At 42.2% G+C, this 24,017-nt stretch overlaps 1 protein-coding gene across 1 annotated transcript in view; it reads right to left on the bottom strand.

Moving 5' to 3' along the window:
* The window catches only part of GRHL2 (grainyhead like transcription factor 2), a 154,727-nt gene that overhangs the window by 61,171 nt on the left and 69,539 nt on the right, over positions 1-24,017 (bottom strand). The window contains exon 8 of the mRNA XM_059995003.1: positions 510-604. Within this exon, the coding sequence (XP_059850986.1) occupies positions 510-604 (95 nt within the window). The remainder of the gene's footprint in view (positions 1-509; positions 605-24,017) is intronic.

Raw genomic sequence — 24,017 nt, 5'->3', positions numbered from 1 at the left:
CCTGCAGCCCTGCTTCCTGCACCCTCCCTTGACCAGATGAAGCCTCACAGGGGCCGGGGGTCGGGAGGCTTGCCCAGCTGCTTACCTGTGCAGACAGTCGCTCTGAGCACCTTCCTGCCTCTGAAGAAGGCAGCAGTTGGAGAGGTGTTTGGGGAAACTGCAGTGCAGGTAGAAAAGATTTTTCTGGCCCAGTCCTGTCAGCCCCAAGTGCTAAAATGGAGCTTGGGGGCCTGGAAGATCTGGGAGGGACAAGGGGCCTGGCCCGTTCAGCGGGAGGCCACAGGGGAATAGGTACACCCCCTTTCTCCTGCTCCACAAAAGGCAATTTAGCTGCGCGTAATTGAATGTGTGTGACTCAAGAGAAAGATCACAGGTTCATTTCCCTTTTTTCTGGCTCAAGTTAACAGATCTTTCCCTACTCAGAGGCTCTTGTAAAAGAATCCTCTGCAGAGAAAGGACACGGTATTTAACAGGTGCGACCAATGAATCAGTGCTACCGTCACACTCACCTTAGCTTCTTCATTCACGTCCCAGGTGAAGGAGACAGCGTTATACGCAATCTCTTCAATGTTGCCAATCGTATTAAAGCTCTCCTTGTAATCAGCTGTGACATGAAAAAAGAAAAAGGTAGTAAAAGAATCAGCGTTACTGGGCGACATGTATTGAATTATCATTTTTCCAGTGGGGAAATGGCAACTTGGCCTATTCTTCTGTCTGTCTCCATGGCTACAGTTCAGGATTTGTGCTTGCTGATAATCTTTTACTAATATTTACTCTATAAGAATGTAAGCGTGTTCCTCTATTACAAGAGTAAACCTAGGTGAAGCAATGTTCCTAACTGATTTGTTCATTAGTTTCCTTTTTAACTCGCTTTATAAATTTCTTCCTCCTGACCAGGTTCCAGAGGAACCACCTACCTAGTCCCTCTCCTACTCACTTTTCTGCCACTGAATTTGGCCGGCAGTGCCAGAGTATTCCATAGGGATCGTTTCATAGGACAGAATATTCTCTTTATCAGCCGGGCAGGGTCTCCGGGGCTTCCGTGAAGAAATCCAAGAGTGCAGAAAAACTTATTTTTTACTTCTTTTTGGATTCAGGTACAGAGAATTGAGTCAATTGTACTCAGCTCATTACCACCACCTGTCCCCTCAAGGCCCTCTCTTATTTCTTTATTTATGTAATATTTATGTATTCCTTTTTATTCTCTCTATCCCCCACCCCCAAACACAACAGCTATCAACATGTTTGCTCTGTATCCTTATGAAATAAGTTGGGTTGATTTGCCTGTGTACATAGTTTTCATTTTCACAAATTGTGCCGTACTGTGACTAGGGTTGCCAGATTTAGCAAATATTTGGGTCATACTCTAAAGTATTTGTTGTTTAATAGAAATTCAAATTTAACTGGGCACCCTGTATTTTATCTGGCAGCCCTCGCTATGGGCCTTTTCAGACGTTAGTGGTGACCACCAACTACAATTTACTTATCCCCTCTCCCCAGAGATGGACCCTTCAGTGGTCTCCAGCTCTCTAGTACCACAGACAACACTGTGATATTCCTCTGTCTCCACTGTCACTGCCTTAGTTGGTCTTCAGGTCTAGACACGACGTTCCTAGTAGCTTAATCCTCACTACTTCCTGAGGTTTTTAGCTTATGCTTACCATCTAGATTTTTCCCCTACTCTTGGCCTCCTTGGATATGACATCCTACCTCCACTCCATCCCTTGTGTACTAAGTAAACATTGGCCATGTCCTGCTTGGCTGGCATGACGGTAAGGCCCATCTGCTTTTCTTTGAGGTCTGGTTCACTCATAACTTGATCACCTAATCACATATGTTCTTTCTTTCTAAACTTTCATAATTATTTTTCTAAAATGAAAACTCTAATCATGTGCTTTTATTAATTTTTTAAGGCTAAAACTTACACCATGACCCATCATATGCTTTACAATTAGACCCTGCACACTTCTGTGTCATCACACTCCAGCCCCACAATGGGGGCCAGAGGAAGGTTCAATACTAATGATATTGGAGGTCTTTTTGTTTATAAAATCTTTTTGAATATGTTTCTGAGTTAGGATGAGTTATTATGATGGACTTCCAGTATAAAGTGTTCATTGTCTACAAAATTTGACATGTTTCTGGCCAAATGGGCATTTCCTCAACCTGTGTTCTAGGTGGCCCTATCACTCCAAGGCTGGTGGCTTCTTGAGGCTTCAGCAAGTTCTCTATGTTAATGCTGTAAGATTTTGAAGTCTGCTTTCCTAAAACTCACATATCTGATCATTTTTAGATCATTTCCTCCTCATTTATCACAAAATCTAAATTCATGTGATCCTTTACCAAGATTTTAATTACCTTCTCTTACTAATACAACTCATTTTGTTCGTGTGAATTAGGCTGGGAGAAGCAGGACTCCTATTTGATTTTTCTATCCATAACACAAATAATAATAAAACAAAGTCCATAGTAATAATATCAATAAGTTTAGGGGAATTCCCTGGCGGTCCAGTGGTTGGGACTCAGCACTTTCACTGCTGGGGCCCCGGTGGATCCCTGGTTGAGGAACCAAGATCGTGTAAGCCGCGTGGCATGGCCAATAATAATAATAAATATAATAATAAGTTCATAATAATCCATAATAAAACAAAGTCAGTTTGATTTTGTGTTTTTAAAATAACTCCTTATTACTGGGACCTGGATTGCTGGTTAAATTCAGAAAAACCTACTGAGATGTGCTCTCCAGAATGGCCCTCAGACTCACTTCCTATAATGGGTCATGTCAATCTATACTCTGACCAGAATTCTATTTCCCCTCTTTCTCACCAAATTTCTACTTTTGTGGCCAATCCAGTGGGTACAAAGTGGTATGTTGCATTTCTTCTATCACCTATGAGTTCAAGCATCTCTTCACATCCAGGATAGCCAACGAGGTGTCTCCTTATACAAACTGCCTATTCATGCCCTTTGTCTATAATTTTATTGGTTTCCTCAGGGAAACTTTAAAGCAAAACTATCGATCTTTACATTTTAAATAAAGCGCACACACTTTAACATAGAAGCTTGTGTGTTCACCACAGGAAAGTCGTTTACCATGAACAAATAAGAAAAATATTTAAAAGCAGGCACAATCTACTCACCCACTACAAACACATCTGTGTAGACTTCATTTTTCCTATCTCAGTCTCTGTCTCCCTTTCTCGAAAATAGGTAAATATTTTTACACAACACTGTAACAATTATTTTTTAATTTGCTTCTTTTCCCTTTAATACATCTTCAGCATCTTTCCATGTCACTAAATAAAATTATGGAAAATAGTTTTAATGTCCAAATACTATTATCTTGGGTTGAAATAAAATGCTATAACTTTATTTTGCTCCTATTGGACCCTTAAATGATGTATACTACTTTGCTACCTTAAATAGCGCTTCATCTAATTATCTTTATGGCAAAATAGTCATATATACTTCCTTATTTCATTAACATATATTCTCAGAAGTGAAATTAATAGGTCAAAGGCAAATATATTTTTGAGGCTTCTAATTCACTTTGTCAGATTGCTCCTAGAAAGGTTAAAACAGTTTATATTCACAGTAACAGTGCGTGACTTCCTGTTTCCTCAAACTGTCTCTTTCCAAGTTGGTATGCAAAGCATGCTAACATTATTTTATTTGCAATTCCTTGATTGCTAAAGAATAGAACAGTCTTCTATTTGCTTTCTGGCTCTTTGTGTTTCTTTATATTCTTTCTCTTTGTTTTTAAAATTTATTCATTTATTGTAACAGTTTATTGTTCTGTCTTTTGCTCATTTTTCTCTTAGGGAATTCAAATTTTCTTATCGATTTAAAGTAAATACTTAAAGCTAAGCGATAAAACAGAAAGCAAAGGAAAACGATTTTATATCCTACAAGTTTAAAGAAAGGCTTTATGACTATATTTCAGATGATTTTAAATGCAAAACTGTGCTTTCAGCAGGCCAGCCAGTTTCTTAAAATTTTGAAAAGAAAACAGATCACTGAACTTAAAGGAACTGAGTTCCCTGATTCTTCATAGCTATTTGTTTTAAAAGGTAGTCTTACAATTTTGTTTTGCAATTTTTAATAAGCATTTTTAAAATCATAAATCAATCATAAATTTAGAAAGCAAATGCCATATCTAGCAGTAAAGAGAAATCAGAACGGTTTGGTCAAACGCCTAACCTAGATCTTTTTAAGTTTTTATTTTTCCACACCTTCTCTACCTGAAAAATTCCTCCCCTAAAAAAATATGTTAGCTTAGAAAAGTAAAGAATTTTAAAAACAAATGCAATACAAACACAAATAAATGCTTTCTGGGTCTTGCACAGGTTCCCTGTCAGTTTCTCTCTATCATGTTCACTTAATCAACTAAGGTATTGAACAAATATTTACTGTGTGTTCCCTATATACTGGGCAGCATCCTCACGCTTAGGAAACAGCAGAAAATAAGACTAGGTCCCTGATCTAACAGCACTTACAGTTCAGAAGTAGACAGAATACAAATAATTAGACAAATAAATAAATGAAAAACATATTACGTTTAATATGCTTTTTATGCCAAAAACAAAAAAAACAAGACTGGTCAGGCTACTTTTTATTGGGTGGCTACGTTACCTTGCTTATTTCCTTCATACTACATATCAATGTTTTATTTATTTGTTTATTTATTTAACACTGCCATTTCCCATTAGCTATACATGCTATGTAAAGGCAAGGAACTTAAATACTGCTACTTTCTCAGTGTTTAACATTATCCAGATAAGATGCATTCCATAAATTTGTTGAGTAAATGAATGAATAATGGACCCATGAGCAGTCTAAACAAAAATATAACTAAGAGACTAATGTCACACACTCCTCTCTAACCTTATAAAAGACATATCTGTTCTTCTCTACCCCTTTGTTTTTAGTCTCTAAGCCACTCACCTATAGATGGTGAAACAGCTCTGCTATCATATGGTGACTGTCAAAGTTTTGTACACGACTTACACACATTGATATTGCTTTGTCCACATGCATTTTAGTCCAATAAACAAAATGCTAATAGACGTGTCTCCTGTTTCTGAAAACTGTCTTAATGTCCTCTGATAACTGTTGTTTGCTTAAGGGTTCATGACCCTTGGTGTAGGAATAAAACCTCCACAACCTGTTGTTAACTCTTCCTGAATTTATTTCCTCAAGAAAGTTTCTCAAACCCAAATTTTGTAAATGCTGATAGCTACAACCAGTAAAAGGTATTGTAGGACTTCCCCAGTGGTGCAGTGGTAAGAATCCACCTGCCAATGCAGGGGACACGGGTTTGAGCCCTGGTCCAGGAAGATCCCACATGCTGCGCAGCAACTAAGCCCGTGCACCGCAACTAGTGAGCCTGTGCTCTAGAGCCCACGAGCCACAACTACTGAGCTCGAGCACAACAACTACTGAAGCCCACTCACCCTAGAGCCCGTGCGCTGCAACTACTGAGCCCACACGCCGCAACTACTGAAGCCCGTGTGCTTTAGGGTCTGCGTGCCGCAACTCCTGAGCCCGCATGCTGCAACTACTGAAGCCCATATGCCTAGAGCCAGTGCTCCACAACGAGAAGCCACCGCAATGAGAAGCCTATGCACTTCAACGAAGAGTAGCCCCCGCTCACCACAACTAAAGAAAGCCTGTGCGCAGCAACGAAGACCCAACGCAGCCAAAAAAAAAAAAGGTATTGTAATGAGCTGGTGTAACGAGCTTAGTTTCCTAGAGCTGCCATAACAAATACCACAAACCTGGAAGTTTAAAACCACAGAAATTTATTGTCTCATTGTTCTGGAGCCAGATGTTCCAAATCAAGGTGTTGGCAGTATTGGTTCCTTTTGGAGGTTCCATGCCTCTCCTAGCTTCTGCTGGTGGCTGGCAATGCTTGACATCCCTGGACTTGCAGACATATCACTCTAATCTCTGCCTCTGCCTGCACGTGATGTACTCTTGTGTGTCTCTGTGTTTCTTCCCCCTTTTTCTTCTCTTCTAAGGACTTGTCATTGGATTTAGGGCCCACCCTAAGCCAGGATGATCTCATCTTGAGATGCTTAACTCATTACATCTGCAAAGGCCTTTCTCCCAAATAAGGTCATGTTTACAGGTGCTGCGACTTAGAATATGAACATACAATTTTTGAGAGTTACCATCAACCCCTGCATCTGAGATTCCCTCCTATGATTGGAAGTCATGTGATTTGAGTGTATGGCTTATTCTTGTATGAGAGCCACCGTAGCTAAAAAGTAATCACCCTACTTTAAAAGAATTTTAAAGCATTTAATCGTGAACATACAGGCATGCCTCCAACATATAGTGGGTTTCATTCCAGACCACCCCAATAATGCCAATATTGAAATAAAGTGAGTCACACAAATGTTTTGGTTTCCTAGTGCATATAAGAGTTATGTTTAGTCTGTACTGTAGGCTATTAAGTATGCAATAGCATTATGTCTAGAAAACAATGTACAAACCTTAATTTAAAAATACGTTATTGCTATAAATGCTAACCATCATCTGGGCCTTCAGTGAGTCATAATCTTTTTGCAGGTGGAGGGTCCTGCCTGGATATTGACGGCTGCTGACTGATCAGGGTGGTGGTTACTGAAGGCTGGGGTGGCTGTGGGAATTTCTTAAAACACGACAACAATGAAGTTTGCCGAATTAATTGACTCTTCTTTTCAAGAATGATTTCTCTGTAGCATGCAATGCTGTTTGATAGCATTTTACCCACAACAGGACTTCTTCCAAAACTGGAGTCAAACCTCTCACACCCTGCCGCTGCTTTATCAACTAAGTTTTTTCCTTTGCTCAACCATAAGAAGCAACTCCGCATACATGAAAGTTTTATCATCAGGTTGCAGCAATTCAGTCACATCTTCAGACTGAGTCGCTAACTCTAGTTCTGTTGTTATTTCCACCACCACATCTGCAGTTACTTCCTCCACTGAATCTTGAACCCCTCAAAGTCGTCTATGAAGGTTGGAATCAACTTCTTCCAAACCCCTGTTAATGTTGATATTTTGACCTCTTTCCATGAACCACAAACGTTCTTAATGGTATCTAGATGGTGAATCCTCTCCAGAAGGTTTTCAATTTACCTTGCCCAGATCCATCAAAAGAATCACCATCTATGGCAGCTATAGCCTTACAAAATGTATTTCTTAGATAATAAAACTTGAAAGTTGAAATTACTCTTCGGTCCATGGGCTGCAGAATGGACGTGTGTTAGCAGGCATGAAAACAACAGTAATCTCATAGTACCTCTCCATCAGAGCTCTTGGGTGACCAGGTGCATTGTCAATGGGCAATAGTAATATTTTGAAAGGAATCTTTTTTTCTGAGCAGTAGGTCTCAACAGTGGGCTTAAAATATTCAGTAAACACATGTGCTGTCATCCAGGCTTTGTTGTTCCACTTATAGAGCACAGTCAGAGTAGATTTAGCATATTTCTTAAGAAACCTAGGATTTTCACAATGGTAGACGAGCATTGGCTTCAACTTCAAGGCACCAGCTGCATTAGCCCCTAACAAGAGAGTCGGCCTGTCCTATGAAGCTTTGAAGCCAGGCATTGACTTCTCCTCTCTAGCTATGCAAGTCCTAGATGGCATCTTCTTCCGATATAAGGCTGTTTCGTCTACACTGAAAATCTGTTGTTAAGTGTAGTCCCCTTTATTAATGATCTCAGCTAGATCTTTTGAGTAACTTGCTGCAGCTTCTACATCAGCACTTGCTGCTTCACCTTGCACTTTTATGTTACGGAGACGGCATCTTTCCTTAAACCTCACACACCAAGCTCGGCTAGCTTCCAACTCAATTATTCTCTAGCTTTCACACCTCTCTCAGCCTTCACAGAATGCAGGAGAGTTAGGACATTGCTCTGGATTAGGCTTTGGTTTATGGGATTCTTGTGGCTGGTTTGATCCTCTATCCAGACCAGTAAAACTTTCTCCATGTCAGCAGTAAGACTGTTTTGCCTTCTTATCATTCGTGTGTTCCCTGGAGTAGCACTTTTAGTTTCCTTCAAGAACTTTTCCTTTGCATTCGCAACTTGCCTTACTGTTTGGAGCAAGAGGCCTAGCTGCTGGCCTGTCTTGGCTTTTGACATGCTTTCCTCACTGAGCTTAATCATGCCTAGCTTTTGATTTAAAGGGAGAGATGTGAGACTTGTCCTTTCACTTGAACACTTAGAGGTCACTGTAGGGTTATTAATTGGCCTAATTTCAATATTGTGTCTCAGGGAACAGCGAGGCCCGAGGAGACAGAGAGAGATGGGGGAACGGCCTGTCGGTGCAGCAGTCAGAACACATACATTTATCAATTAAGTTTGTCGTCTTGTATGGGTGCGGTGTGTGGTGTCCCAAAACAATTACAATAATAACATCAAAGATCACTAATCACAGATTACCATAACAAATTCAGTAACAATAAAAAAGTTTGAAACATTGAGAAAATTACCAAAATGAGACACAGAGACATGCAGTGAGAAAATGCTGTTGGGAAAATGGTGCCAATAGACTTGCTCCATGTAGGGTTGCCCCAAACACCCAATTTTTTAAAAAGCAGTATCTGTTAAACACCATAAAGTGAAGCCCAATAAAACGCTTCATATTACATTTCGAATGGACCCTCATTTCTTTAAAAAAATGACGAGGCAACACAAAAACTACAGGTTTTGTACACTGGTTTGTAAATATCTGTAGAATACTAGCATCTACTTGGTGAGCACGGGGATATAAACAGAAATATGGCTTAGATGTTTCCAAAAAGTGACATGATGGCGCACAAAACTACAATTGGCTAAAACAAGTTTCGAAAAAATGTATGTCAACGGAATCTGAGTTACGAAGGTAGTTCTTAGTAATCTTCGTCATTCACACAAAGGAATAACCCTAAAGTACACAACCAGCTCAAACCATCAAAAACAACGCATCCCTGGGAAGAAGAAATGAGAGTTCGTCTAATGAAATAAGAGTGAAGTTGATCTCACTGTTAATGTCATGTTGCCGGTGATAGAGTCAGACTTTCCAGGGTCTGTTCTCAGGCTGAGTGTGTCCTTGGCATGTCAGAGTGAGGCATATGGGAATGCACAGCCATAGAGATCCTCTACGGCCTGTTAGGATGACCTCCAAAGACGGAGACTGATAGTGTCTGGATTCTCGTAGTTTATAGGCTTGTGTGGATGTTCTGTAACAGGGATAATCAAATGCTGGGGTGCATCAGAATCACTGGAGGGCTTTGGTAAAATGCAGATGCCCGAGCCCACTCCCAGAGATTTGGATTCAGCAGGTCTGGGATGTGGCAAAGAATCTGCCTTTCTAATCAGTGTCCAGGCAGGGCTGTTGCTGCTGCTCTGGAGACCATCCTGGGTAGCATGGATCTACGGCAAATTGAAATGACTGGATCCTTGGTGTGCATTTGATTTATCCCACACATAGTCTTAGAAAGCGCTAGATATGCCTTGATGTCCTACATCAACTACCCATGACGTCCATGAGACAGATTGTTCTGCTTCCTCAAAGGTCTCCCCTCTTGGGTGGACATCAACACCACATACCGGAGGACCAGGCAGTTACCTACGTGGTGAGACGTGGGTACCACCTGCTCCAAAACATTTGCTATTCTCTTGCCTGGAATCCCATCCTAGAACTCACTTTCCTTTAGGAACAGACACTGTCATCTCCTGACATGAAGACGCAAATGCTCCTGGGACAGTAGTAACTGCCACAGACTGAGAGCTTACTGAGTGCCAAGCCTTCCACCGACGTATCTCATCTAATCCTCACCACCGCTCTGGGAGGTAGGTAGGTATCAGCATCCTCCTACAGGGAAGTTAAGCTGCTCGTGAAAAATAACGTGGCTGGTAACAGACCAACCTGTGATTTAAATCTAGGTCTGTTTAATGCCAAAGGCCATATTTTTAACCACTGCCTATATTTATCTTGCAAATTAAACACTAAATGGCCACCAGATAGTAATATCTTACAGAGAAAAATCATAGCATAGCCTACGTGGCAACTAACTGGTAGAGAAGTGCTGGGGAATGTAAGTTTGATGATGTGGAGAGACTGGACATTTTTGGACCACTGCAAATGCCTTGACAAAGGAGGGCAAAGTCAGGGGTGTGTCCTGCAGACCCCAGGAAGATGGAGCTCACAAACTAGCCCTTCTGAGAAAGCAAGGGATGTCGGGGCAAAGATGATAAACTTGACAGTGTTTCAGCAAAGGGCTGCTAGGCACACGTGGATGTGCAATACTTTCTGCATGTTTTTGGCAAGTTATATTCTATGCTGAAATTATGGGATTCAATTCTATTTTAATTGTGATGGAAAGCAGGACGGTGAATCCTTTGTTATCTTTTAAAATTTTTTTGCATGGAATCAGTGGTCTGTTAAAAGGTCTTTAAATTCAGACTCTTGTAGATTGAGTTTTCTTCAGACTGATTGTATGTGTAAGTGTGATTCCGGAATGCGGTCAAAGGAACTATTAATTCCTTCACCTTAATTAAGCTTCAGGTGCTTGGTAAATTATAAATACCCCTTTCAATTATTTTTTGTATGTATTGTTGGAGATAAAAAGAAGTGCTGTAATTAAAGTAAAAACTGCTTCTCTTTTGAAAGGTGTAGATTCTGCCTGGACTAGTGTTATAATGAAGCTGAATGCTGAAAATGGCTCAGGGCGCTACTGCCAATTCAGTGCGCAATACGCCACAGCCCAAGAAGATGCCTATCTTGAAAAGCCAAGAACTTGGGGTAGTTCACGTATTTGGGGTCAGGATGCTACAAGGAGTCCATTTATAGAGTGGTGCCCAAAGCACAGAGAGAAAGGACACTGGTGGGGGAGACTCCCAGACCTGAATTTAATTTCTATCCTCCTCTCACAAGCCCTAAGACGTCCAGTGAAAAGTTACTGAACCTCTCTGCACCTGTATTTCCTCAGCCACAAAACAGAGGCGATGTCTAAGGGAACAGACCCTGCTAGTCCTGTGGTCAGTGACAGAAACAACCTTGCTCCCCACTTTCCCCCATCCCTTCTGTCCTCAAACATCTGCTTTTCTCTGTCTGCAGTGGCCACATGGGATCAGCTCAAATTCAGGAACCAGTTGAGGGTCATTCTAGGAGTATTCGCCCTGACTTGAAATAGGTAAAATAAATAAACCTTAGTCCAAGTAGGTTCTGAGATTTTTTTTTTTTTCTGTTTTCAAAATCAAAGAAGCAGCTTCTTAAAATCTGAATGACTCACGAGAACACTAATGAGCCCACGATTTCCTTTATGATACTTTTACCAAGCCAGAGGTAACCTGGGTTTCCTTAAGTGTGTTGACACTTGAGCTGATTTTTAGAGGCACTAAATGTATTTCCATCACTGGGTCCTGGGCCCTGAGCAAGTAGTAGGAACAGCCACCAGTTTCTGAGAGCTTAGTGTGTGCTAAATACACATACTTCACAAACACAACCTCAGGCAATTCTGATCAGTAGCTTTTTTTATGATTCCTACTTGGTATAACAGGCCAACGTGTCAAGTACCTCTCCTCCCCAGCCGTCACTTAGTTTTGAAAGGGCCAAGCTGGGATTGAAGCCTAAGAAGTTCTGTCTACGTACAAAGCAGAGCCTTTCACTCTCTGTGATATATAACGTTTCCAACGAGCACCTTTCCATACATAATCCAGCACAAAGGGGGCTGACATTATGAAAACATAAGTTGTGACTCACAGAATGTGACTGGCATAGAACGACTCTTTGGCACTATTAAAGCTGGAGCTATTAATAATATTATTGATATTTACTCTCCACACATCATTTAAGATGAACTCTTTCTTGGAATTTTCCCAGTAGGCCAAACCTAATATTTTCTTTGTGTTTGACTCACCCTTCTATTTCTTGAGAAGGAATTACATAGGCCCATGAGATAGCTTTCAATTGCACTGACCATAAACTTAGAGGAAGAAAAGCGTTTTACATTGTGACCCATGACTGCATTCAGACATGCTAGTACTTTTACTCTATTTGACTTCATTGTTTAAATGCTGGTCTTGAAGACCTAAACAGATGTTTCTCCAAAGAAGATACACAGATGGCCAATAGGTACATGAAAAGCTGCTCGACGTCGCTAATTATTAGAGAAATGCAAATCAAAACTACAATGAGGTACCACCTCGCACCAGTCTGAATGGTCATCATTAAAAAGTCTACAAATAACAAATGTTGGAGAGGGTGTGGAGAAAAGGGCCATATGATCCAGCAATCCCACTCCTGGGCACGTATCCGGACAAAACTATAACTCGAAAAGACACATGCACCCTTATGTTCATTGCATCACTATTTACAATAGCAAAGACATGGAAACAACCTAAATGTCCATCAACAGATGAATGGATAAGGAAGATGTGAGATACACACACACACACACACAATGGAATACTACTCAGCTATAAGAAAGAATGAAATAATGCCATTTGCAGCTACATGGATGGATCTAGAGATTATCCTACTAAGTGAAGTAAGTCAGAAAGAGAATGACAAATACCATATGATATCACATATGTGGAATCTAAACTATGACACAAATGAACTTATCTACAAAACAGAAACAGACTCACAGACATAGAGGACAGACTTGTGGTTGTCAAGGGGGCAGGGGATTGGGGGAGAGATGGATTGGGAGTTTGGGACTAGCAGATGCAAACTAATACACATAGAATGGATAAACAACAATGTCCTACTGTATAGCACAGGAAACTATATTCAGTATCCTGTAATACACCATAATGGAAAAGGGGGGAAAGAAGAATGCTGATCTTGACCCATAAAGTTGATTTCAAATGGAAAGTAGGTCATAGTCTGTGTGTGGACACATGTACACACATGCATATGTGCCTATACACACACCATGGCCTCTAGCTCTGAATTTAATTCAACTTGGATGAGCTTAAAATTTAACTCCTCTCATCAGTCTGTTATTCAGTGAGACTTAACTTCAATTTACCTATTTTGTCTTTTCAAACTATTCGTCTCTTAAATTTGTGAACAACACAAAAGTGCCTGACATATTCTGACAATTTACTGAATGAAGACATGGGTGGTGCTTCAGTAAGTCATTTATTCTTGTACACTGCATGAACTACTCATGTTTTATTCCAGTTTTCCATTCTTCCTTTCATTACTTAATATGCTAACAGTCTTAGGGTGAGGAAGGGGACAAGATGTTATAGGCACATAGGATTAGAAGTTAATCAGCCCAAATCATCTCAGACCTACAAACAGGGCTCCCTCCCTCCAGCACAAGTCCCCAAACTTTCCCCACCCCAGTTATTTCCAGAAACTGTAACACTTCCCAGTTAAACCAACTCTAATTTATAAAAGAAAATTGAACTCTTTCTCAAATGGTGATACTTTATTATTAGCAAGAGTCTTGAGAATTGCTGTTGTGTCATAAGACATTCCACGGTCTCTCTCAAAGACTCATTCTAGTGTCTAGTAGCCCTCAAGATCAGAAATAATTTTCCAGCTCCTATAATTGTCCTTTTGAGTTGCAGACTGAATAGATTCAAACAAAAGAAATAACTTTTTGGTAATTGGTGGTGCAGGACACAGACACGCTACAAGAAGTATAAATCCTCAGATGGATTACCTTTTGATAAATTGGGAATTATAAACCCAATTCCTTCAGTGGCTCAAGATCCATTAAAATTAACCCCCATTTTCAACCTCCCCGATAGCCCGTGGCTGCCCAATCACTTACCAAATTGGTCCACAGATAAAGGAAGGGAAGTTTGTTATGTAGACGATAGGGTTGGGAGGTGTTTGTTCTATGAGGGATTTTTGCATTAACTGCTATTTGAATTACTCATGTTGCTATTCCTGTTTACTTATTTTCCAACAATTATTAGAGGATTTAGATGTTATTTCAAAATTGAAATTCCAATTCTCTTAAATATATTTCTTCAAGAAGGTAAATGTGTCCCTCAAAGGAGGGAAGCAATTCCCGCTCTTACTATTTTCTTTGGTGATGCTGAACCACAGCATCTGGGGATTGTAGGTGTGAGCACAGCAGAATCAGCAGCCACCTTAGAAAAGCTGGCTTCCCAATCTGTGAAATGGAGATAATACAGGGCTGGCCTCACAGCATCTCTCAACAATGATGGGATGCTCATTTATTCGGCTCTCGGTTTTTTCAATACTTGCCTTTTCAAGAGAAGAAACACTTAGTGGCAGCTCTGCGTTCCTGGAGCCAGTTCAAAGAGTTTTCTTAAGATTGGATCCTTATTTTGGCTTCTCCAGCCTCAAAGAGCTTAATTAAATTTGGGGAAAAACTTTCTCTTGGCAGGTTTTAGATTTTGTAAACAGGGAAAAGAAACCTTTAGATTTGCCTAATTCCACACTTGCGGGTACTGCAGAGGCAACGAAGACATACATTTGTTCCTGCTGAAAGGCAGAGCGAGAGAGAGGCTTCCAGCCATCACTGGAGGACAGCTGAAAAGACCAGCTCTATAGTTTTGTTCAGTAAATAGATGAGTCTCGTGAAACTATCAGACTGTATTGCCAGGGGTTTTTTGGTTTTTTTTTTTTTTAATTTTTAAGCCAACCAAATAATATGAAAAAATGTGAGACTATCAGGTTATCTGAGGTGTCATTAAATGCATCTCTAAAGAAAGAAAATAATTAGGCCCCAAGCAAAAAACATAAACTCAAATAAAAAGCATAGATTACATGTTTGAGATGAACACATGGTCTTATTACATCAGTAAAGATATAGAAAACGGCCCACCAAGTAGGGGCAGACAATGTGGTGGTACCCGGTAAACGTGAAAAAGAAAAAGATGCAACCCAGGAAATTAAAGCATTTTATGTTATTAAGCATGGTGGGTCTATTAAGAGGTTTTAGTTATCTGTGTGTGTGTGTGTGCGCGCGCGCGCGCGTGCACGTGCACACGTTAATTCTGAGACCTCATAACCTAAACCAGTATCTTTTTATGGGACAGCTTTCACCTTTCGTTAAAACAGATTCTCAGAGCATCCATCCGGTGGGTGCTCTTCAAGCACCCATTCCCTGCTTTAATCCTCTGCGTAACATTCCTTCTGGTTAACCACTCAGGGCTTCAAATTGCCAGCAGTAGGGAAGAACTTTTCCAGAAAAGGTTTATTAAACAATAATGCCTAGAGCCAGACAAACACCACTCCTGGAAGCGGTGAAGAAAAATGAACCCAAATGAAAGACCACATTAAGTATCATTTTTAATTTCCAAATCTAGCTATCTTTTCTTGGGAAAGTGTGCTTTAAAACAACTTCCTATTTGTTTGCTTCAGGGAAAAACAAGAATTTCTAGTTAAGTTAAAAAGGAGAAATTTCCCCTCGGTTTATTAGCGTAGGTATTATATTTCTATGTTAGCAATGAAGTCTTGGAGTTGTTAACCAAGTTTCATCAAAAAGTCTACAGCATAACACAATAATATATAAAATATGAGAAATTAAAGTACCAAATGCACATTTAGCTGGCATCCAGAAAAATACTACCAAAATTGATCCTTTCATCATGGAAGAGGACACAGCCCGACCGCACCCTGATTTCCCTGTTTACAAGACACATGCCTGCTTACCGTGGTATTACCCACATACACAGAACCATACATGGAAGTTTGTTCATCAACTAGTCAGCACTGGTTGAGCATCTTTTCTGTGCCAGGCTCTATACCAGGTGCTGGTTATACAAAAGTTAAAAAAAAAAATCTTCTCTCCCCTCAAGAAGCCTGGCATCTAGTGGAATGGACAGAATGTAAACTGATAAACCAAGAGAAACACAGCAGACGTGTTATTGTCTAGACATAAACTAAAACGCGTGGAGGAAGCAGCTGACTATGCCTGAAAGATGAGGAAGATCTCACCTAAGTGGGGTCGGGGGAAAAGGTCTTAGGGGCGAGATGTCAGCCAGGTAAAGGAGAAGAGCCCTAGAGAAGGAATAAAGGAGAGGTTAGAAGTAACTAGGAAAACTAGTGAGGGGTGAAAATATACCTGTAGATTTGGCATGAAGAAATTTTAATAAAAGGCAGGTTATGCTGTTTTCAGACATGAGTAGTAGTTTAGGATGGGGGGTAGGCATTGACTCCTCTTTTAAGAAACATGGATTGGAAGGAAAGAGGAAGACCCAGCAATAGTGTTTTGCAAGGGAGTCTGCCAGGATCAGGGCCTGTAAGTGTGGGCGGTCTCAACTCTGCCCCTGTCCTGGTCCATTCCCTGGGGGAAGGCTGAGGGAGCCCCAGATCACCCTAGGCACACATGCCAAGGAGGAAATGATTCTCCCCAGAGGTGTCTGTCCCCAACAGAAGGAGCTTCTAGGACTCATACACAGACATGCATGCAATAAATAAAAACCCACAGTGGCTCAATTTTCATTGAAAACTAATTTGTTCCGCCTGAACTAAGATTAAACTTAAAAAAATATTTGCCGTTTGTAATCTGTTAAATATATAACATTAATAGCCTACCATTTTTGTCACGTAAATATTGTATAACCAAAGTAGAAGATGAAAAAAGTTTTCCAGGAGCTGTGGCTACGGTACTTCTCTATAAAACAGAGGCGCCCTACACTGCCTGTACCTGTGGCAACAGCCAAACCACGATGCCACGTGAGCAGCGGGTCGGGCGGAGCCTGGCCCATACCCCAGCCTGTTCCCTCCTGTGCAGGGGGCAGGCTCAAGGCTGCTCCTCTAGTTTAGCTCTGACTCACTGCCTTGACTCTCCAGGCAGCCCTGGTTGGTTTTTGTTGTTTCTTTGCTTTTTTTTTTTAAGTTGAGGGCTCTCAAGAGGTGGTGTTTTATTTTGAATCAAATTTCCTTTTCATATCTATTCAGAAGTGTGGAAAGAATCTAGGAAACATCAAAAATCAAAATTCCATTTACTTGAGTTATTTTGAAAGGAAGGAAGTCCCACACTTTCCCGACTGCAGGAGAGAGCAAGTTTGTACAGTTCTGGGGGAGGAGGGCTCTCCACAGAACACAACTCAGTGGCGGAGTGGGAAACCCAGAGGAAAGGGAGAGAGTGGCAGGGCACACTTGTCTCCCAGGCCTATGTGAGCCACAGATTCACTCTGACTACTTGGCTACCTGACCTCTTGAAAGGCAGCAGCTGCCTCGTCCAACCCACCAGTCTCTACCCTCCCACTTTTCTGCACAGCTCTGAGTAGCCCAACCCAGGTTTGACTATAAAAACTGCAAGAAAGCACACTTGTAGGGCACATCCAAAGCCAGCCTCCTCTAGAAAGCTCAAAGCAAAAAGGAAGGAAGGAAGGGAGGAAGGGAGGAAGGAGGGAGGGAGGAAAGAAAGAAAGGAGAGAGAGAGAGAGAGGGAGAGAGGGAGGGAGGGAGGGAGGGAGGAAGAAATGAAGGAACGAAGGAAGGAAAGGTGTGACAACTTTATTCGCAATTCCTATTTGAAAGTGGAGTAGGATTTCAGACAGAAGAGAGCTCCCAGGCCTGGACAGACAGCCAAGCTGAATAAGTCCCAGTGTCAATGAAGTTCTGTATTCGAAAGTCTTCTGAAAGGCTTCTCTTTGACTCTCAAAGAAAACAATTTAGAACTAAACGTGAAGAAATATTTTGATTTCATTGGAACTTAAGTGTTCCTGAAAGCTTTATCTTAATATAAGATTGCTATTAACAACACGATTTAAAACTAAAGAGATAGATTTGCATTAGGGCACAGACGAAAATCCTATAATCACACGCTAATAACCCAAGATGTACTATAATTGCCTACTAATTACCATGGAAAAGTATGGGATTAATATTAACAATATGACTAATACAACCTGGTACAGGGAAAGATTACTTACTGGGAACCAAAATTAAAGACAGATTGAATAAAGAGCAAATGGTTAGTTTCACAATTAACTACAAAATTATGTCAATACTGGTCACATTGGATGTGACTATCACGTAATGATCCTTATTCGGACATGCTTGTGGAATAAGTCTCATTACATGACAATCTACACCACCCGTTCTGAAAGTGCAAAAACTGTGATGTTCATTATTTTGAAACATCTGCATTGTAAAGCAAGAAAGTAATTCTGTTCAGTAGAGAAATTATATTTGAATGAGTTTCAATGTATCTGCTGTAGCTTCTGATTTTTCATTTTATAAATCAATATTAGTTGTTGAACGTCTTATAATTTTCCTTCCCTGTTTGAAAGGAAACAAAGAGAAAAATATCCCTTCCCAGGAAAGTGGTTTTGGAATTATTCATGGTTTGAGTAGACTTGGTATGCAGTCTGGTTCATTTCGTGATTTGTGGTTCATTTCAAATGTTTTTAAAATGGCTTACATCGTGCAAAACTGGATCCCTCCACCATGCAAATAAGTCCCGGGTAACTCCCAGCCTGCTCCATGTGTGTGATCGTGTCCCTGGCTGGACTCAGCACTGGCCGGCCTCCACTCCCCCGCAGCTGGCCACGCTGCCCCGCCCGACCCCCTGCCTCAGGGCGGGACACCCGCCTCGCCTCGCTAACAAAGCTGAGCTTTTCTTCTGTGATTTTTATCTTCTCCTTTATTCCCAGAGCCAGTCAGTCCTGGAGAGTCCACCAGTTCTAGAATTCATCTCTCATTCCTGGGTTAACTTTGCATCTCTCCTTTCCCAGCCATAACCGTCTCTCCCTCACTTCAATCCCACCCCCATGCTGGCCCAGAACTACCTCTCTGAAATACAGATATCACTGCATGACAGTCCTGCTAAAAATCCTCAGTGTTTATCCAAAGCCTCCAAAATCAAATACTGCAACTCATTGAAGAGAAATACCGCCTCATCACCATATTCCTTTTGCCTTTATTTATTCCCAGTCTCCTCCTTGTCAGAGTTCTGCGAAGACTGAAAAGTGAAGGCAACACACCCACCTGGGTGAGTGACAACTTTTATGAACCCTCACTTACGTATTCCTGGATCTCTAAAGCCCATTCTGTTCAACAGTAGAAAAACTGAATTAGCAAAATACAAAGTATGCATGTTACACCTCAATATAAAAGAGTATAAACACACACTTTTCAATAGCTCCCCAACAAAACTGCAAACCAAGACTCTGGAGCCAAGCTAATGTCAAAGCAGCAGAGGACGAGAAACCCTGAGCTTAATTCCCCTCAGCATCTGGTGTGGTGATGTTCCTCTGCAAAGACCCACCCCACGGTCTGAGAGGTAGCATTTCCCCAACATGCCACCTGCAGCTCTGGGCGTTACCACCAGGACACATGTGGTATTTGTCAATGGCCCTCTAATACCTGGAACCTTCTGGGCCTTGGACCCTTAAACACCCAGCTGGGCTCGTTCAGCCTCCACGGTAGACCTGGAGCTTCAGCCCGTACCTCATGGAAACAGCTTTAAATGGGGCTCCTCTTAGAGCCTGAGACCCAAATTCCATCTGTACTTCATATCCCTGGTGCTCTAAGATTCCCCTTAAAAAAGCAAGCGCCTCCACAGCCACCACAGCCTTCAATTTCATTTTCTCAACCCAGTTTACTCGGGACTTCCCTCCTTCTCCCCACTCCCTGTGTAAGTTGAATCGATGACATTCCCACCAGCACGCACGAGAGTTTCCACCCCTCCCATCTTTGCCAACAGTTTTACCAGATTTTATAAAATTATGCGCCAATCTCACTCTGGTTTTTCTGTCTGGATTCCTGCACCTCCGCGTGGGCTGCTTCCCTGGCTCACAGCACTCTCCGCCACCTTTTCGAGCTCAGCCACTCTTGTTATCTTTTCCGAGGGGTCTTAGAAACATCTCAGGGGAGTGCTCTTCCCAAGTGCCCCTCACGCGTGGTATCTTAGCTGGTCATCTTCTTGCCTCTAGACTTGAGCGGTTCGAGGAGGGGGCTCCACCTTACTTATGTATCCCTGAATTGCCTGTTCCTAACAAAGGGTCCATTTGCTGAGCGAATGTGGAATCACTCTGCCTTTCTGCAAGCTGGTGGTAACTAAGATGGGACCAGCACTAACTCCATGCCCCCTCAGGGGCTTTCACCCTCAGAGAGGAGCAAACGACAGATATCATCAAAGCGGCGATTCCGTACAGTAGGTACAATTGGCACAGGGACAATCTCTGGGCTGCAGAATGTAAACGTATCTATGACCTGGAATAATTCTGTTATCCGATGAGCTCACCAGAACGAACTTGTGAAACCTGGAGAACTCTGCTTGTGTGCTTTGCCAAGCAGCAGAAGGCACTTGGGCTGGGGTTGGTTTGTTGTATTTATACCCAGTAGGAGCTAATTGCTAATGTTTCCTTCCCCACCAACATAGTTTATGGCCTAATGTACAAGGACCACGTCTCCGAACTGGCTTTTAGAAATATCAGAACTAGTAGCGGCCAAGAGTCCTACCACCCAGAGTGCAAGATGTTCTCAATGTCTGGAGAGAAAGGCGTAGAGGAGAGAAGGAGGACCTCAATGCAAGGTCAATTCATGAATGTGTGCAGTCACTCCGCATGGCCTGATGGGGGCCAAGAACTATCTACAGGTCAGGATACAAAGACAATAGACAGTGGAGTAAAGACACAGAATAATAAAAAATAAAACAAGGGGTGCAAACTCCAGCATTCCTGGGTTTCCATCTTCACTTACCAGGGATTTGACCCTGGGTAAAATTCTTAGCCCCTCACCATCTCAGTTTTTAAACAACAAAGTAAGTTGTTTTCAGGAGGAAGGACAAAATGTTTATGTCTGATGCACAGAAAGAGCCCAGTACAAAGAAGGCAACAGACACATGGGAGCTTTTATTAAGACACAGTTCACTCCTTCGAAAGCCTGCCTCCCGTCACTGTAGTAAGAGTTTCATCCATACATTTGTTCATTCATTCACTCATTCATTCCTTCAGGAAATATTTATTGAACACTCACGATGACTTGGGCTCTGTGCTAAGCATTGGGGCCGGAGCAGAGAACAAATCAGACAAGTGCCTGCTCTTACGGGCTTCTTCTAGTAGGAGGGGGCACACAATAAGAAACAGAAACATATATTCATAATAACCTGTTAGGTGATCACAAGCAGTCTGCAGTAAACTAAAATTAAGGGAGCTCGAGAGTGATGAGGGGGTGACTTTGGGTAAGGTGATAGGGAAGGTCTCTCTGATAAGGTGACAACAGGCAAAGCCTCCAAGAAGTGAGGGAACAAGCTGGGCATCATGGGAGTATCCACTCAAGGAGGGATGTGACTGGTGTGAGGCAGGGATGGCCTCACCGGGAACTCCACTCAGCACACAGGAAGCTGGGAGCTGAGGCGCCACGTGCTCTGAGGGGCAGCCTCCTTCCCTGGCCCTCAGGCTCTCACTCTCCTTTCCATGGATCCACAGACAGGGCTCCATCGGGGACGCAGAGGGTCCTCTCCCGCCAGGCAGCCAGCACACAGGGGCCACTCAGAGCATCAAGAGTATGTGGGAGATGAAGAGTAGCCACAAAGAACAGCCAACAATCTTATCCAAGGGAAACGGACTTATGTCAGGGAAGATGCAGAATGTTCTCCAGGCATGATTATTTCAGGGTGCAAGAGATGACAGGAGAATCCTTGAGTGTGAGTGCTGAGGGGATGTTGAGGAAGGAAAGACACAAAGAGAGGTAAGAGCTCCATCGGGCTTCTCCTGGAGTGGAGGGAGGGAGGCCGCGTGCTGGAGACAGGCTGCTTGTCCCAGGCACCCCCGGAAAGGAGAGGAAAGGATGCGCACACCCATACACACAAAATTGTGTTACGCGTAATTTGAGGAGTTTGAGGTTCCCCTGTAGCCCACACCCACAGACCCCAAGGACCAAGGTTATGAATGCTTGTTTTAGCAAAAGGGGCCTCATCTCAGTCTCTAACGTGAGCTTCAAGTTCACTACCTGCAGGGCTCAGCTGAACCTGCTGACCACAGTGGCTGGTGGAGGCGTGGGAACTGCAACTTTGGAGCCCTGACTTTAACCTCCAGTTCATGGAGGTGAAGAAAGATAACACATTACATAATTTTGGATCCTTCCTTTTCTTCTGCAGGCTACTAGAAGGTTCTCAACCCCAAATGACAACGGTATAGCATACACACTCTTGGGCCTCCCTACCCCCTCAGCAGCCAAGGTACAGCCACACGAACATTCTCTACACGGCCCTGCACAGTTACTACCGGTGACGGCTACCACACACAGACATATGTGCTGTGGCAGCATCAGCTTCCCCATTCTATTGGAAATGGTGTTAACCACCCACTGGCAGAGGAACAAAGGGCTTGATTTTTTTTTAAATCTAGTACAAGAATGAATTAGATGAGATTTTTTGCATATTTCCTAATCCTGTCAGGTTGAGATTAGGGGTAGAGACTGTGGTCTGAAAATTGATTTTCCATTTGAAGCTAAGGGGTTGATTCAGTGTCTTCACCTCAGATTCAGAGCAAGTAGCCCAAGTAGCCATGAAGCTACTTGGTAAGAGTCACACATCTCAATGATGAATCGTGTGTGTACATGTGTGCACACACGCATGTGTAAAGGGTTACATGAGGGAGAAAAGGCAGGCAAGAGGTGATAAAGAAAAGAGGTAAGATCTGAAATCGTATGAGACCTGAGAGATCATTCTAGTCTAAGAAAAGTAAACCTTGTAACGACATGAAATTTAAACCAATAGGTATGCCAGGAAAATGCTTTTATTATTTGCCTTATTTGGACCTGGTCCATACTTCTATTTAACTGCTCCTCTCATTTTCTTGGGCAATAATTATAAGGCTAAACTTTTCAAATAAAATAAAATTGTTCCTCTGCTCTGTGCAGATTGGCTGCAAAGCAGGTTATGGCAAGTATCCCCAAATCCTTCGCCCTAGTCAGTCAGTTTTGGGGGTTCAGGGTATGACCTGGGTGAGGAAGACTGTTTTTATCCCAGCTCTTGCACTAATTCCTGCCCTAATTATCTGAGGACAAGTCACTTGGAAAGGTGGGTCAGTGAGCCTCTCTAGACCTCGGCTTCCTAGTTCATTAGATAAATAAGCTTGATGAGTTTACAGATGTGTATGTGTGGCAGGGGGGAAGGGGGAGGAGTGGTGTAGCCGTTTTGCAAGAAAAAACAGCAAGTTAGTTTCAATATGTTCTACAGTGAGTCCCTAACCCTCACCTAGTTACTAACTTCTCTGCCATTGGTCAAGGGGCCCTAGCAAGTGTGAGATGGAAGGTCTGAAAAATCCTTCGTTACAATGCGAAAGAAATCAAAGTAAACATCCTTTTAATGGTTCATTAACACCTCTGGTATCCAACACAGTGGAAACCTTGCTTGGCCTATCCTCACTGGGGCTGTACGCTGTTGGTCTGCAAAATGTGAAAATAAAGCCTATAAATGAGAAATGATTTACGTCTCATGGAAGCAGCAAGTAGATAAACTGTTAAAATTACTTAGAAACACATATACATTAAGTCCCCTGCCTACAAGTTGTGAACTTTCAAAGATTCGAACCTGTGTTCACGTGTCCAGTCATGTAAGTTAGCTCATGTGTCTGGTGTACATTGTCACCTGCGTGCATCCTCTGCAAGTGGTGGTGCTTTTGTGTCCTTTACTGTACAGTACAGTACAGAGTACAGTAGTACAGTGTCACTGGATCGTTTTTTCAAGAGGGTAGATAGAATTGAATCCAGCAAGGAAGCAGAACCTGTGCCATCAGTGTCAGGCGTGAGTGACATTGCAGCTTGCCCTCCGTCTCCTATTGCTGAGGACCCTTCAGCTCTACCGTCTCCCACCTCCTCTCCCTCCTCCAGTCAGTAACTCTTCTTGCCTGTTCACTCGATGCCAGCCCCTGTAGGCCAGCTGTTGTACTGTACTACTGTACTTCTCAAGGTACTGTACTGTAAGATTAGAAATGTTTTCTTCGTTTTTTGTGTTCGCTTTTATGTATTATTTGTGTGAAAAGTATTATAAACCTATTACAGTACTGTACTATATAGCCAATTGTGCTAGTTGGGTACCTAGGCTAACTTTGGTGGACTTACGAACAAATTGGACTTGCAAACGCGCTC

Source organism: Delphinus delphis, chromosome 17 (assembly GCF_949987515.2).
Source record: "Delphinus delphis chromosome 17, mDelDel1.2, whole genome shotgun sequence".
Classification (NCBI taxonomy): Eukaryota; Metazoa; Chordata; class Mammalia; order Artiodactyla; family Delphinidae; genus Delphinus; species Delphinus delphis.
The sequence above is the reverse complement of the archived record's forward strand: the minus strand, read 5'-3'. Positions and strand labels throughout refer to the sequence as shown.